This window comes from Dreissena polymorpha, chromosome 3 (assembly GCF_020536995.1).
Source record: "Dreissena polymorpha isolate Duluth1 chromosome 3, UMN_Dpol_1.0, whole genome shotgun sequence".
Lineage (NCBI taxonomy): Eukaryota > Metazoa > Mollusca > Bivalvia > Myida > Dreissenidae > Dreissena > Dreissena polymorpha.
The window spans coordinates 33,281,318-33,299,571 of record NC_068357.1 but is presented as its reverse complement, the minus strand read 5'-3'; the positions used below and the strand labels follow the sequence as shown (position 1 = coordinate 33,299,571).

General features: G+C 33.8%; 1 protein-coding gene across 1 annotated transcript; it reads left to right on the top strand.

The window, feature by feature from the left end:
* Positions 1-321: 321 nt before the first annotated feature.
* LOC127873954 (orexin receptor type 2-like) lies at positions 322-12,426 on the top strand. The gene is made up of 5 exons (XM_052418056.1): positions 322-963; positions 9,012-9,402; positions 10,845-10,962; positions 11,388-11,506; positions 11,899-12,426. The coding sequence occupies exons 1-5, from the start codon at positions 547-549 to the stop codon at positions 12,108-12,110; spliced, it is 1,257 nt and encodes a 418-aa protein (XP_052274016.1). The 5' UTR covers positions 322-546; the 3' UTR covers positions 12,111-12,426.
* Positions 12,427-18,254: the final 5,828 nt, after the last annotated feature.

Genomic DNA, 18,254 nt, shown 5'->3' with positions numbered 1-18,254 from the left:
GTATTGGTCTGAAAGCCTGCTCAAAACGCCTTCGTGTGACGTATTACATCTGTTCAGTTGAGGAGAGTCTGCGAAGTTATATCCGAGTTATCTATCGGCTTCGCACCGCGGCCTCCATTCATGATTTTCTCTCCATCAGACGCGCTTGTGTATTGTGGATTGTTCAAGAGATAATCAAAGTTGTAAACAAAGAACTTTTTCGTGAGTGTTTATTTTATCACAGTTGTCGAAATAAATGTTAACAGTTATGATCTTCAATGGAATATTAAAAACATTGACAGCACATATAAATATTTCTCTTTGATATCTGATCATCAGATGAGGTTTACGTTAAATCTTTGTTTCACTGGGATTTATAATTGTTCATGAAGCTACGAAATGCTTTACACTCTTGAAACGGTCTTGCAATTCGATTGGATTTGATTTTTTACCGCCCAATTTAAACACAAAACAGTTTTTTATTTTTGCAACGAATGTCACGTAAGTGTATTGTGTCTTTTGGAATGATTTAGGCTTTATGTTACTTTTATTTTCTGGTAAAAAGTAATGGCGTCAATAAATGAAACAACGTCAGAGTGCAACGGCACATTTATGTACAGCGAAAACTTAACGGACGGATATTTCGAAGGTCGTTATATCGAGGACTGCTTAGGTGTTAGATGCATGACTGTGGAAGAGTGCAGTGATCATATTAAAAAGCACATCACACCCAGATTAGCAGAATGGTTCATTATAATCATTTATATTATAATCGGTTTTGTCGGATTAGTGGGCAACGGACTCGTATGTTTTGTTGTGATACGTACCTCGCATATGCGAACAGTAGTAAACATATTCATCGTGAATTTGGCGGTGGCGGATTTCCTGGTGCTGTTAATTTGCTTGCCGCCTTCTGTTCTGGCTGACACAACGGAATCGTGGTACATGGGGGACATCATGTGTCGTGTTGTTCCATTCCTACAGGTATATTTAAAACCTTAATAAGCATGCATAACTAACCAACACAATTCATAGTTAAGGTTTGAAGAAAAATGATATACATGTATTGAAATATATTTTGTAAACATACCAACTTTTGTTCGAATTAACAACATCGTACATTGTAATTTTTTTCTTTAAGAAGATTATGTCTGTGACAAAACCTACAGCGACTCAAAATAGTGTACATAAACGATAATTTTTTTTTCGCATAGTGCTACCACTGTTATTTTCTCAAAAAGCGTAACAGTGTATAAAATAGTTTCCCGGAAAAGCGTCAATGTGAATCAAAATGTTTAAGTATTTAGTCACTTCCTGTTTGTTTCCAAAGTATTTAAACAGAAGCTGAGTAATAATAAAGCGATGGTTAATCACACAATTACTTAAACACAGTGTACGCCACCTGCCGCAATAGTACGAATACAATTTTGTCTTAATATGTTTTAACTTTTACTAAAGATAAAGAAATGATTAAAAATGAAAATATAAAAACTGTTTTTGAAACAATTAGTAAAATTAAAGTGAGACGATATTTAACAAATGTATGCATTAAGTGCACGACGCAGAAAAACAACAAACATAATTTCTTAAAAGAAATTTAGGAATTCGATAACCATAATTTCTAAAAAAATCAAAACAATAAACACATAGATTAATTGAAATTAAAACAAAGCACATTCCGACACGATTTAAAAAATCGCAATAAAACTAAATTATGTTCGCATTTTACGGTACTTAGTACATTTATTTAAGAGTTTTAAAGGGTTTGGGTCTGTTTCGAGCCATTTGAATGTTATAACAGTAAGGGCTTAATAATTTGCAGTGACACGATCAAAAACAGTAATGTGATCAAAACAAACAAGTATTTATATCTTATAATATATGCTTACGCACTATGCAACGTTAATTATACAGTGCTTCCCATTCAGTTTGTTTTGTCAATTTAAGTAAGGTTCAAATCGACCACCGGTCAAGGATAAGTGTTATAGTGTACAAATAATACGACTTAATGCGTCCAATTTCATGCTTTTTTATACATCGCATGCATGTTTCATTATAACTCACCTAAACTCTCGTCTAAGTGCCTGGTGCTAGATTCTTGTGAAGATCCAAAACTAGTTTATCTGGGTCTTTGAATTCACATTATAATACGCGCTGGCGGCCATGTCCATCTTATCTCTTTAATTATTATTATCATCTGCTAGTTATTTCCAATGGTCGATAACGACATTATTAATCAATTTACATTTGCAATTTTCAAATAAATGTGATTTATTTATTTTAGAACTCGAAAGATATCGGCAACATGTTTTGAGCGTTGTATAAGCTGACAATAAAATATTTTCTGATTGTTTTTAAAATTTATTCTTATATAGTTCGACGAAGAATAAGGTTATTGTTAAATGCTTTTGTGTATAAACTGCTTACGTCAAAAATGTTAGAACACGTGTTTGTGTTTCTTTTCAGAAACTAATAACTGGAATTTCCCAAACAAATTATTTAAACATTTATACTATGACAAATATGTTTTTACAAAGAAACATTATCTTAATTTCTTAATAAATCTTATGTACGTTTGTTAAAACGTAAATACATGCTTATTTTTAAATGTGCACTGTAAATTAATCGGGTATTCAAACGTGGTTTAATACCACACTAGTATTCAATGGAAATCAATAGCAAAAACAGAACCGACATAACGCGCGGTTAATTTAGAAAGACAAAAACTGTAACCGATTTGTAATTGCGTACATATATTATTTGCATGAGATATGAACTCACTGGTATATAATCTTACCCCTCACAAGGTGGTCGATTACAACTAATTATTGAAAACTGTGTTTAACATATTGACGTAATTGCTCAAGGAATGTTTTTTAAACTGATATTTTTAGGTCAATCACAAACAAGTTTCTCATATAATCGGACAAATCATTATTCAGGTCGAATTAACAACATCATACATTTGCATTTTTTCTTTGAGAAGATCATGTCTGTGACAAAACCTACAGCGACACAAAATAGTGTACATAAAAGGTTGTTTTTTTTCGCACAGTGCTACTACTAATATTTTCTCAAAAGGCTGAATAGTCTATAAAATTGTTTCCCGGAAAAGCGTCATAGTGAATCAAAATGTTTAAGTATTTAGTCACTTCCTGTTTCCAAAGCATTTAAACAGAAGCTGATTTATAATTAAGCGATGTTCAATCACACAATTACTTAAACACAGTGTACGCCACCTGTCGCAATTGTACGAATACAATTTTGTCTTTATATGTTTTAACTTTTACATAAGATAAAGAAATGAAAAAGCTGATAATATATAATTCAAAAAGCTGTATATGAAACAATTAGTCAAATTAAAGGGAGACGATGTTGAACAAAATAGTGTACACTGTGTCAAATGTATGCATAAAGTGCACGTCGCACAAACACAACCTCAAAAGAAACATAATTAAGGAAATTGAGAACAATAATTTATTTAAAAAAATACAAAACAATAAACAAATATATTAATTGTAATTAAAACAAAACACATTCCGACACGATTAAAAAAATCGCAAAAAAAGTATGTTCGCATGTTACGGTAACTAATTATATTTGTTTAAGAGTTTTAAAGGGTTTGAGCCTGTTTCGAGCCATTAAGAGAATGTTATAATAGTAAGGACTTAAGAATTTACAGTGAAAAGATAAGAAACAGTAATGTGATAAATGCAAAAAGGTATTTCAAATGTATAATATATGCATACGTTCTATGCAACGTTAAAAAGTCAGTTCTTCTCTTTCAGTTTTTTTTTTCAATTTAAGCAACTTTCAAATCGAAGACCGGTCGCGGATTATTGTAATTGTGTACACATAATAAAACTTGATGCGTCCAATATCATGATTGTCTTATACCTCGTATACATGCTCATTATACTTAAACTCTGGTCTGAGTGCCCGCTGCTAAATTCTTGTGAAAGTCAACAACTAGCTAATCTGGGTATTTGAATTCACATTACATTACACGCTGGCGGCCTTTTCCATCTTATCTTATTATTTATATATATTTGCCAGTTATTTCCAATGGTCCAATGGTCGATAACGACATTATTACTCAATAAAAATTTACCATTTCCAAATAAATGTGATATTTGTTTTGTTTTAGACCTCGAACTATATTGAAAACATGTTTTGAGCGTTGTTTAAGCTGACAAGCAACGATTTTCTGATTGAACAAAATAATTCTTGTATTGCTCGACAAAGAAAAAGACAAGACTTCAAAGCCTTTTGCGTATTAACTAAATACGCCAAAAATATTAGAGCACGTGATGTTTTTCTTAAAACTAACTAATTACTGGAAAATTCCAAAACAAAATTTTGTTTTAAAACATCTATATAAAAATTTTGTTTTTATAAAACAACAGTATCTTAAAATCTAAATAGTTTGTTGTTTAAACGTTAATATGTGTTGATTTTAAATGTGAATTGTATATTAGTTGGGTATTCAAACGTGGTTTAAAATCATACATTAATAATCAGCTAAAAATAAGAGCAAAAACAGAACCGCCATAACGCGCGGTTAATTTAGACAGACAAAAACTGCAACCGATTTGTAATTACGTACATATATTAATTGCATGAGATATGAACTCACTGGTATATAATCTTACCCCTCACAAGGTGGTCGATTACAACTAATTATTGAAAACTGTGTTTAACACATTGACGTAATTGCTCAAGGAATGTTTCTTTAAAGTGATATTTCCAGGTCAATCACACGTTTCTCATTATAATCGGACCAATCATTATTCAGGTCTTATGAGTGTAATCTTTCATGCATATCTGTACAGCCCACAATGCATGCAAGGTAACACTTCAGCAATTTTACGCTTAAGTGGAGGAAATTTCAACTTAGATCAACGTTATATCGTATTTGCGCGTTTGTTTTTGTTTGGTAAGCCTGATATATTCGTTATACGCGTAATGGAAGTACACTGCATTGATAACATGACGGATTCGAACCATAGACATACACACAAGTGGTTCTATGTAAACGTGCAAGGCTAACATTTAAATACTGCGACTTATCATTTAGAAGTAAAATACGTCAAGGGTCCACCGGGATTAGTTTCAAAGTTTTTAATAATTAATGATCAAGATTCCATTATTGAAAAACAAATTATCAGCAGAACTCTTCTTATAATACGTTTCCGCAAATGGCAATCATATGAGTCTTGTTCTGTGAAAATTTTGGTTTAAAGCATGTGCGGAAAGTGTCGTTCCAGATTAGCCTGTGCAATCCGCACAGGCTAATCAGGGACGACACTTTCCGCTTTTATGATTTTTTCTGTTTAAAGAAAGCCTATTCTTCGCAAAAATCAGGTTAAGGCGGAAAGTGTCATCTCTGATTAGCCTGTACGGACTGCACAGGCTAATCAGGGACGATACTTTACGCATATGCATTATGCCCAGTTTTCTCAGAACACGACTCATATGTAAACACCTCTTTGGTTTTTTATAAGCATCACGTTTGAAAATAAAATGTTCATTGCCTGTGGTATAATTCAAGCGCATAATTTGTCGGAACAACCAAGTACTTAGCAATATTGGGCATAGTATTAAACACTTGTACCAATATTATTATGCATATACTTCATTTAAATTGGACGTATTTTTATTGCATACCTTTTTTATTTTAAGAACAACTGCCGATTTTGTAGGATATTTTTCTTTAACGTGAAGGTTATTATCCGAACGAATCCTTGAATATTTTGATTTTAAAATTAGTACGTGTTTTCGAATATGTGTTTATGTATGTAATTTGTGTTCTCTGAATAAATTTTTTATTACGATAACAAAGAATATTACACAGCTTTTCTTCCATTACAAACATAACACAATATTTAAAGCATAGTTTGCCATAAAACAGACCATAGCTCAACGTTTAAATTAATGAACATACATGCTATGTTTTTGTTACTTCATCTGGTAATGGATGGTAAAGTAATTCAATTTAAAATGTACAAAGTTCGTAATCAAATGTTCGGAAGCTACATTTGCGATAAAGACACGTGTAATTAACAATCTTAAAGAATGCTAATTTTAATGACATTTCAATGATCTTCAACATGCCCGTAGCCTTGGTTATTACACGTAAACAATGATTCAAGACGAAACACGTGGACGATCCTCATTTAACCTTATTAATCATCACTGAAATCAGATGATATACCTTTCACATTAAATAAGAAATGTAAAACGCTAGATTTACTGGCTTAGGTAGATTGATTCAATAGCGGACAAACATAACACGTATCTTATTTCTAGATCAGTCTTTGGAATGTATAGATGCAATAGCGGACAAACATAACCCATTTAGGCCTAGTGGAGTTTTTTTTACAAATATTCCTTTAAGCAAACAGCGTAGACCCTGATGAAACGCCGCATCATGCGGCGGTTCATCTGGGTCTACGCTGTTTGTTAAGGCATTTTTTTCTATATAAATGGGTTCAGCTCTTAACATGAAAACACAAAATTACTTTGGATTGCGCGCGTACTCGTCCATTGTTTTCCCGCATTCGATACATACTCAAAAATAATAGTATTGTTTTCAACTTCTATCTTAAAATGTGATATAGTTAAAGGCGTAGGCTGTAAATTAGCAGCCATTATTTTGACAGTTTCCAACAAATGTCAAATTGAAAAACTCAGCCATATTGTATTATGAGTAAACTTTTGTAATATATATATATATATATATATATATATATATATATATATATATATATATATATATATATATATACAGGATTGCATGCGTTTGCAAAATGATTCCATAAATACGCAAAAAGTTTATACTACGCTTTGAGCCCAGCTCTGATGATATCAAAAATCGGATTTATTTTGTTTTGGGCAAATACCCTGTGAACACTGATGAATTTTGTGTTAATTCTTCGGACTAAGCTACCAATAAACAACATTAACAATAACTACGAATACTATTAAATACCTTATATCAGTTTTACACTATTAACGTGTTTATTTGGTTACCGTTGTGATAGATGTTGATTATAGATACATGACGATAATGAATCAATAATCAGAATTGATTCAAACACCATCATTAAATAGTATTATTTTGATTGATGCATTATGCCGCTTGTATGGTCAAATATTTGGCATTTAAAAGGAGATTATGCGATTTAGTCAAATATGTTTGAATAGATGTAAAATGTGAAAATAGACCTATTGTACTTATATTTCAATATAAATTAAAATAAATGTTAATAAGAACATGTGTCGAAAATGCGCAAGAGGCCAGATTTTTTATTCTGAAATCGAAAATGTCTGTACAATCGAATTTGCCAGCATGTATATCATGAATTTAAGATGTGAATCTAAATTTAGTTTTACTGATCATTTTAATTTCCTGCAACGATGCCTTTTCATACGACACACGAATACTAACTCCGATCCGAATAAAAAGACGAATTCTTCGGTTATTGTAGGAAAACATGTACGAAATATCTTCGTCACACTCGGCTCGGGGCGCTAATTTGTCTTTGCTGCATTTTATGAAATTCGTCTTCAATGAGTGATTTTTCTTGCCTATTTTGTGTTATTGTAACATATTTTTATCAATATATTACAATTTAACATACTTGAAACTTGAAACTTGAGCATTTGATTGAACGCCTATTTCTACGTATAAAACATTCAATGGCGTTGTACAATAAAATACATGTATACATGTATACAAATCGTATAATCTCTCTTTAAGGCTATAATCATTACTAAAATATTATAAAAAAGAACAAGTATTGATCGATAAATCACGCGGGAAATAGTCTAAATAATTATAAGTGTATACATATTTTCAAAAAAGATACCAACATTAAACATGTTTACAAACTGAGATTAAAATTCCCGACAGAAAAGGTAAATGTGGATATAATTAATTTCAGCAAATTATACACAAAAGACTAAAGAATTCAAACCAAACATATGTTGAAAAAAAGGTGACACAAGTTTGCTTGATATAATTATTAATAGATTTAATTTCAACTCCTTACCATTTTCATGCACCCGCTTGGCAAAACTGACTATGTGAATTCAAAATTCAAATGTCATTATTAGTTGCGATAATATCTTTCACAAGTTTCGACATCATTAATTTGAGATTAAAATACATTTGCAAAAATTAATTACAATACGTTAATTAAGTGTGCATTTTTTAAAGATAACAAAACGCGTGCAATAAACGACATTGAACGTAACATGAACCAACGAATATCTAATATTTAACAAATGCATAAATAAACATACATTACCACGATCTTGATTATACGCATCAGCAAAGAAAAGAAAGCATGTCCTTGTAAACGTATTATTACTTGCCCTCTAAGATGTTATTACATGTTGCTAGAATAGACCGGTTGAAATCTTTACAATGAACCTCCATATACACGGGATGCAACTTGACTGCACCAGCTGAGGAAAATAGTATTATTAAAGTTGGGACAACTAAGTGAGACACACAACAATGAACAACCAGACAATGATGTATGTGTTATTTGAATGAACTACACAAATATAACGCACTATGGAAACGCTCTTTTGTTGAACAATTCACACGTTATAAAATTGACAAAAACAAAACATTTCATTTTACATTTATATGGCTTTGCCTCATCGTTATCTCATAAAAACACCATGTGGTTGTTTGTGTTACTCTTTTGCCTACATCAAATTTCAATAACTTCAATAATTTTAAGTGTGCGATTAATGAAACATTGAATTCGAATCTTTGTTAAGGGATTACGAAAAATGGATGCATTTCATTCTTCATATAATAACAAAGTAAACAGAGACGCAACACTTAAAACTAGAATGATTGTTAACCATATAATAAGTCTTTATTTTTACTTCATCATTTTTTTTTAAATTTTTCCGAGTTTGACCATACCGTGTCGACTTTAACACATCATTATCTTATAGCAATAACGAAAATGTTGACAAAACACGCGTTATTTGTGTCGTGTTTATTTCAGACCGTTTCCATAGCGGTATCGGTGCTAACACTGTGTGCCATAGCTATTGAGCGGTACTTTGCCATCTGCCACCCTCTGCGTCGTCGGCTGACTGCCTCCACTGTGTTGGCGTTCATCGTCGTCATCTGGTGCATCGCCATTGCCGTCGCACTTCCGGAACTACTCTACCAAAAGTTGCACCGTTGGTACCCGGAACACGTAACGCCGTACTTACAATATTGTGCACAGACGCTCTCGAAGGAGCAACAGAAGTATTACCAGATTGGTCTATTGGTCGGTCTGTATGATGTGCCGATGTGTCTTATGTTCTTCGCGTATAGTACGATCGCCGTGCGACTGTGGAAGGACAGAATATCAAATAATGTCAACAGTCGAGTAAATTCCGGCAGTGGTGAGTAAATTGCCTTGGTTTAATTTAACCCATTTATGCCAAGTGGACTCTCCAATCCTTCTGAATTGGATGAATTTATTTCCAAAATTAAGGATTTCTAGTATATTTATTTCTATATTTACAATATTTCTTATAGAAATGTCTTTAAGCAGACATCGCAGACCCTGATGAGACGCCGCATCATGCGGCGTCTCATCTGGGTTTACGCTATTTGCCAAGACCTTTTTCTAGATGCTTTGCATAAATAGGTTAACAATAATAATAAACATGACCTGCAACATTTACATCATGGAATGTGTTTTTGTTTTAAATTTTCTGTATTTAAGTTATTATAAAAGGAAAGACAACACTATTGCTTTCCTTATTAACAGCAAAATGTGTTTAAGTAATTGTATGGAACAATTACTAAAATACATTTTGCATAATTTTGTCAGTGCATTGGATAAGCCTAAATGTAATAAAGTATGTTTAAGTTCGTGTATTTCATAGAGTTTGCACTTTACTTTAGATGACATCATATCATGTTTCCCATGTATTATAACCATAACGAATATTTTTGTCTAACACACGTGTAATATTCTTTTTAAGCATTTTCATTGGCTTAGTTTTCGCTTCGATTGACCAATCGCATTTTGTTATTTTGCTGACATGGCGTTGCAACGTCAAATGACGTAACAAAATAGAAACAACATTCGGGACTTATCATTATGTTTGCGTAAATATTTATTTAATTTGCTCATTTAAAAGAATTCAAGGTCGCCGTGGTGTGATGGATAGGTTGTCCGCCTAGCGACCGGGAGGTCATGCGATTCCTACCGTGGGAGCGTTCTTTAGATCTCTCCCAAATACACCAAGTACTGGTTCTAGGCTCAGGAAATGGACTCGAGAGCGTTTAGATAAGCCTTAGGCTTTCGATGCAATCGAGCTAAAATATATAGGTTTTAACTAAAAGAATGTGATAAAAAAGATCTGACACTCGTTGTCATTCCATACATATTTTATTAAACTAGTCCAGGAAATTCGTTAGTCTGCTCGCCAAAGGCTCGCTTACTAACATAATTCCTGAACTCGTTTGATAAATAAATAATATGGTAGGATATGACAACTCGTGCCAGATCATATATATCTCAGAATAAGATATTACACTTTACATATTGTTTTTCAGTGAAATTATTTACTGCAATGTTTTTCGTATGTTCTTTGCATATTATGAACACATTTCTTATTAAGACGTGAGAAACTGCAACTGATTTTTATAGTGCGTAAAGGACATATTTATTTCTGCTTTTGCTTCATTTGACTTCTGAAAAATTGTCATTATATACATAATTAAATCCACCATAAAAAATTAATATATAATGCTGTCACAACGCGTTTGCCCAACTTAAACTGAAGAGAAGAAAAACATGTTATATATATTAACAGTTTTTTTTAAATTGTAGGTCGAAGAGGCCAAGTGACGGCTCTGAAAGCTAGAAGAAAGGCGGCAAAAATGCTGATGACCATTGTGATATTGTTTGGAATTTGTTACTTGCCTATCCACATTTTAAACATTCTAAGGTAGCTGGATATTACTTGATTTATTTTAAAAGTCGTGTTCTGAAAAAACTGGGCATAATGCATGTGCGTAAAGTGTCGTCCCAGGTTAGCCTGTGCAGTCCGCACAGGCTTATCAGGGACGACACTTTCCACCAAAACTTGCTTTTCGGTAAGGAGGAACTTCCTTGAAACTATAATACCATAAAAGCGGAAAGTGTCGTCCCTGATTAGCCTGTGCGGACTGAACAAGCTAATCTGGGACAACACTTTACGCATATGCATTAAGCCCGATTTTCTCAGAACGCGACTCATATCAGTTTGTCATGAACTAACATAAACTGCATCGATATGTTTAAATATATATATTTGTTATTTTAATCGGCACATACATCTCCTATTTAAAAATTCATATTAGTCCAAACAACATCCACACACTTGTTTTTCAGGTATCAAGGTACCTTGCACGAAATGGATGACAATGTCGTGATCATCTGGGCACTCTTTGCACGTGGTATCTGCTATTTCAACAGCGCCACAAACCCCCTTATCTACAATTTTATGAGTGGTAAGGACATATGTTGCTTTTTATAACTTGCCTTTTATCAGTTAATTGTTGTTTTTATTCACGCGATAGCAAAAATGTTGATAGATATTGACCTTAAAAATAAAAAATAAAGGATATAAACTAAAACTTTTAAAAGATATGATAAGATAAATGATTAAAACGTATTATGTAGATAGCAAAACGTAATCCAATAATTATATAATAAAAGCGAAGGTCAAACATTCTTTCAGGAAAATAATAAATCAATCAATATAAATTAATAAATAAATAAATATTAATAAATATATATATATTTATATATAAGTTGTTCAACTTATTGATTCATTAATTACATTCCGAACGCCATCCATATATTTTTATTAATTAGGCTACTCTTTTCTTGAATGATTCAGCAAAGTTTCGACAAGAATTCAGAGCTGCTTTTGGAAGGTGCACGCGTTCGCAGGTGGACAACACACTCAATCCGTTGAAACTCTACAGTTTTCGTGCAGCCACACGAACGAACGGACATCATAGGTCCTACAGATATTCGATGAACACGTGTACAACTCGCCCCTTTTTGAATGGCAACACTTCTAGTAGCTCCCAAAAGTCGCAGTTTTGACTAGCACTGTGCTGCGTTAAACAAAACTGATAAAACATTTAACAATATTCCTTTATTTTATTAACCAATTTCGTTTAACGCAGTATGATGATATACATTTTTGACAATTATGATGTAAGATATTTTGAAGTTTAAATCATCAACATCATTATTTATCATTATGATTATCAGAATCATTATCTTCACAAATAATTCCATCATCATCAAGATAAATGCCATCATATATAAGAATTATAATTTTTATTAATGTTACTATTATTTGTATTATTATCATTATTATTTTTATTATTATTACATAAACATATGTATATTAACATGTTCGTTGCATTAAATGTTTAATTGTCATCGATGTTCAAATTTCGCATTTAAAATTAAAATAAATAAATTATAATAAATGTTAACTTGATATATCGCTGTTTTGTAAATAAATCTTGTTTTAGGCTTAGAACTATTTATGCTATCTCACTTGTATTGAGCGTCCCAGGCATGCTTCGTTGTTCTCAGTCTGTGTCTTGTGTTGAGCAACTGTTACATATCGTCAACAAATCTAATGAACGCATCCTCGGTGGATTCGGCATTAATGTTTACTGAGCCTTACGAGCGGTCCTTTTATCTTAATGTTAACGGTCCCGTTGATTGATCTTGAGATGTTCAGTTTCTCATATACAGCCGTGCACAAATGGATACAAAAAATTAACATTATTTCAATCTGGTATAAACGATTTTGTAGTGTATATTTTAAAGATGAGAATACATGTAGTGAGATTAACCCATGTATGCCTAGCGTCTAGAAAAAGGCCTTGGCAAAAAACAGCGTGACCCTGATAAGACGCCGCATGATGCTGTTTGCCTAAAGGAATTTCTGTAAGAAATATTCTAAATGTATAATTAAATATACTAGACATCCCTAATTTCGGAAATAAATTGATCCAATTGAGAAGGATGGGAGAGTCCTCTAGGCATAAATGGGTTAATCGCAGGTGGCTATGGAAACGTTAAGGTGGCTATGGAAACGTTACTTGGTAACCGGCCTGTAAAGTTAATGGGCAGATAACCAGTAACATTGTTTTCGTTATGACGTATTTTATATACGGTCGGTTTAAACACTTTATGACGTGACGTCGCAATAACAACATTATAATGCTACTTAGTTCCTGATAATCTACTAAAAATCTAGTAACGCTTCTAGCGGGCATAAATAAAGGATACGGTGTTGTAAAGTTGCGCATCTTGCCATACCGAATATTTCCTTCATGTTTATATATTAATGAATATGTCTTCATTCCCGTTTTCCCCTTTCTTATTATTGAATAAAACAAATTCTACAATTCTACATGCATGGAGCCATGATGAATTGCTGAATCAATTTTGGAAACCACCAACTCAATCTACATGGACATCTTCATTACATTATATGCAGCATTGCATAAGTATCTATCTATATTAGTTATAATTGGTTCGACCATTTATAATATCATAAAGCTAACCCACTTCAAAATCTGAAACATGTTATTTTGTCGTTTATCATCGATCCGATACGTCGACTTATGACATAAGTACGTTTATCGACAAAACATATGACATATTGTGCGTAACTGTAGCATTGCTTCGACATTCGGCATTGTGTTGTATACATTCATGTGATAGACTATGTTATTTATTCGATACGACGGCATAAAGTTTTCCTTCGTTCCCTGAAGCTATATGCAATCACGACATAAATCAACATAGCCTAAACCAAATGAACTGAATATTCCGTGCCTAGTGAACATATCAATATGTGGCTGTTTGTGTTAAGAGTGTAGCCTATTTCCGTCAAAGCCGACGTATTGTTGTCACATTATACTTGAGCTGCCTGGCAACGACTTATTGAAAGCTGCAATACTTATATGGCTTCAAATGAAGCTTTGCCTGGGGCAAAGAATTTTCAGCAAATTGATGGTACATACTCCACCAGACTCATTTTGTCGGCATTTTGTCTGATCACCACGTATAAAACAAGTTGTGAATTGTATCTTTGCTATTTGCTCAGACTTCCCTTCTCCCGAAAAAAACTGTTTTCTAAATATAATGGTTATTTACTTTATTTATTCTCAAATTGAACAGAACTAGTTATGCTTATTTCTTTCGCAACTTCACGTAGGGTTTTTACCTTCTCGTTTGCCGAATCGATTTGTCTTATAAATATTTGTTATTTCGATCATCTAGAATTATAGTAGGACCATTTTATAAGTTAATATGCAAAATGGATCATTAAATTTATTAAGCAGTATTTTTTAATGCTTTCAAATCGATGTTCGTGGTGGCCGACTGAGAGGTATTATGTAAGCTCTAACAAACTGTTCGTCGTTGTTAGTAATTAATAATTATGGGTATTAATGACACATTTACAAAGATGTTTTCATATAGATTACAAACATTAGAGAATTTACAAACTTATATCATATCCTCAGTTATTTTATGCACGTACGACTGTAAAACAACTGGTGAAATTGAATATGTATGCAGCAGTTTGATTTATACATACCTGAATATAGTAAGTCAGTATTGAAATAAAAAGTAACCATTATATCTACTGCTAGTATTAGTAGTAATTGTAGCGCCGTTAAATGTCGCATCGCCGTTATATGTTGCAGGCTACGAGATTTGTCGCAACGTTGACGATAAATGTCGCAAGGAACGATAAATGTCGCAAATCCTACTGACGATATATGTCGCAACTTTAACGATAAATGTCGCAAAAATTTCAACTGCCGATATATGTCGCAACATTAACGATAAATGTCGCACACCTTTGTAAGTCATGTTAAAAACGAAAACTCGAAGTAAAATGACTAAAACTTTAAGGTTAGATTTAGATTACCCGACGAGGTTCTTTGAGCCGACTTCCACCAGAATGGTCAGTTTTAAGTTAGTTTTGTCCGAAATGGTCAAATGTGGTCAGTATTTTCCATTATTGTCAGTTGCGGTCAGTATTGTCCGAAATGGTCAGTTGTGGTCAATGTTGATTCAATCAATTCTTATAATTCTTGGCTCAAGTAGCCAGTTGTTGATTTCCCTGTGCTCAATGGACTGCTGTTATCAAGATTGGCCAAATGTTGTAAGATGTGATAAAACTGTTACATTATTACAGCAACACAAATTACGATAAAATTGTATTGAATGTCATCACTGCCAGCGCTCAGGTCATCACCGCCAGCGCTCAGGTCATCACCGCCGACGTTCAGGTTATCATCGCTCGTAGGTGGATCAGTTTCCCACGTTACTTGTGCTGATGTGTCTACAATTCTTTCCAATACATGTCTATTATAACCAAGGGCAACGTAATGCTCACCGGCGCCCTCTGGGCAATGTCCAAGTATTATTAGAGGGTAACGGCTTGACAGACATGAACTCCCATCCGGACTTTCAATATAGTGGCACTATTCCTAGTCGACACTATTAAAATCTGCATATTGTACAGCTGCGACATAGCTTGCAATGTTATTTGGTCACCGTATTCATATTCTGTAGACATCCGCGACAAATAATTTCGTGGTTGCTTAAGTATTGAGTTCCACCAGTTTGCTCCACAAATCCTAGTACCAACTACGGGTGTTTGCCTCAAAAAGGTTACTACGTCTTGTCTAAGCGTTTCTTCCGACCTATGTATTCCATACTGGCGTAGGTGATATGAAACAGCTCCAAACTGACAGTTTCCGTTCCCAATAGGATCCATTACGACGGGCAATCCGAACTCCGATCTCAAGTTTTCAAGCTGAGACGATTTTGTTGTAGCTATGCAATACTGTTTTCGATGTAACCGTTTCTTGTTGTGTTGGATGCACCAGTTGATGTACACGTATATTGTGTGAGGTTGCTTACGTGGTACCAGTTTTCTTCCGAACGGGCAGATTGTCCTGCTCGAGCAGATTCGGGGACATAATATTTAATTTTGTGCATGTTTGTTTTCATAGATCGCTTCTGTATCACCCCATCTCCTTCCCATATTCTTCTATTTAATAAGCCTTTTTTCTTTTAGCGTAACAGCACTGAGTCTCCAATATTATAAATCGGTGTTATGTTTGCCTTCTTTTGAGCTCTGTCTTTTCGCCTATTACACTGTAGTGTTGCGACTTTTGCGGCATCTCTTAGTTTCGCTATTAGCAGTTTGCGATTTAGCTTTGAATTGTCATTATAAGGATCCCTTTCATAGTAAGCTTCATGCGGTGACTTCCATGCTAGACATTCTTTTGGGTCATTGTTTAGTATACGTTGATACTCTGGTAGCTGTTTTGCCCAGTTTATACCAAAGCTATTCGCATGCGTCAAATCGTATGCAATCTTTTGCTTCAATATTTATGCATCCTTTAAGCTTTCCCCTGACTTTGAGGGTGATAAGGGCGACTTATGATATTCTTTATATTGAGATCTTTCAACAACCGTTTTACTTCCCCATCGAATTCACGTCCTCTGTCATGCTGAATTATTTTTGGTTTACCAAATTCTGCAAATATGCGACTCAGATGTTTAGTGATTACATCGGCTGATTTTCTAGGTATAGCTAGTAACCATACAAAGCGACTAAATATATCCATTACGCTTAGAATGAATTTACACTTTTCTTTATTGTATATAACTGCATGTCTCTGCTTATCGACGAGATCGATTTGAAATATATCGTGCACAGAACTGCTGCACACATGCTTTAGAGGGGCTTTGTTCGAAAACTTTGCATTTCTCTTCTGATAGTCCGGCAGTTAAGAAATTACTTGCTTTATCCTTGCCTCTGAAACTCCAGTATATCTTAGTTTTAACAGATGATATAACCTTCTCACACCAATGCCTTTACTTTTATGGTAATTATTAGTTATAACTTTGCTGCATTTTGATTCACACAAAAGCTCTTTTCCCTTATAGTACAGTCGATTATTTTCAATCGAATAAAACTCTTTGTATCTGTGAAATCTTCGCAGTGTAGATCGTTCTAAGGGTGTCCTTTCTGCAACCGGTACATGATAGGTCCCTTCCGATACCGCTTCGAACATGATCCTATACTCTGTATCGGACATTAGCCCGCACGTCCTCCAGCCCTTTGCTAGCGCCATCACAATCGGCAACAGCAATCATATCAACCTGAAATAAAGCATTAATATTATGTTAGTTAACAACAATAAACTAAAACTCTGTTAACGGTTTTATTATCTTATTGCTTTTACTAATATGTTTTATCAACGTTAAACTGTTGTAATATTTTTAAAATACCTTTTTTTCGAAAAATCGCAAAATACGGGAATTTCAATCTTTATTATGAGACCTTAATCAACAAGCAATAGAGCTCACTGTTCACCAAGGTTGACATAAAAGTACACTGACATTATTCCAATTAAAACGTTATGGTTACGACGCCATTTCCCCTGACCTGCACCGGCCGATTATATGAGACCTTAATTGTCCGTTCCCTGATTCCATAGCAAGCGAAACGTATTTTCCCCATGCGATCGCACATGTAATAAGCATTTGGTAATACGATGGATGGTCAAAGTGTCAAGTAAATTCGTCAAGTACTTTGATAATGATTGAAACACTTTAGATGCTTGGGGCTGACCCTCGTACCCGCTTATCTCAACATTTTACAGTATTGTTTAAATTAATGTATCGCGAGCCACGCGCACTGAGTTAAAGGGCGAATACTCTTATGATTTTGTCGAAGCAGAAGTCAAAATCTGCCTCCGGGGTGAATACTATCGATTGTTTCCATATGCTTATTTAATACAGAGCGCGTTATAACGACTTGCGAAGGCACGTGCGCTTCATTGAATTAGCCAATGAAAAAACTCGAAGTATTCAGTCCGGTGGCAGCATTATACTTCTGCTCCGACAAATTCATTTAGAGTAGTCGCCCTTTAACGCTCGCGATACGTTAATTGGCGACGTCGACGGCTTTTGATTTGACGTTATAGATGTTGCAAAATTTCCGCTAGAAAGTTGAATAATTACAATATATGCATTCATTAATTAAAATATATTTCGCCAAAGAAAAGTAATATTTCACCGTGGAGTAGGCAGGCGATGCAAAGACGTTCCTTTTCTGAATTTAAGATTTCTAATTTTCGCATATAAACTTTATTAGAGTATGGTGAATCCAAATTGAAAATAGATAAT

Coding starts and splice junctions, on each gene's coding strand:
- LOC127873954 (XM_052418056.1), top strand. CDS start 547: ATGGCGTCAATAAATGAAACAACGTCAGAGTGCAACGGCACATTTATG. Junction 10,963..11,387: donor CACATTTTAAACATTCTAAG/GTAGCTGGATAT, acceptor CTTGTTTTTCAG/GTATCAAGGTACCTTGCACG. Junction 11,507..11,898: donor TATCTACAATTTTATGAGTG/GTAAGGACATAT, acceptor TGAATGATTCAG/CAAAGTTTCGACAAGAATTC.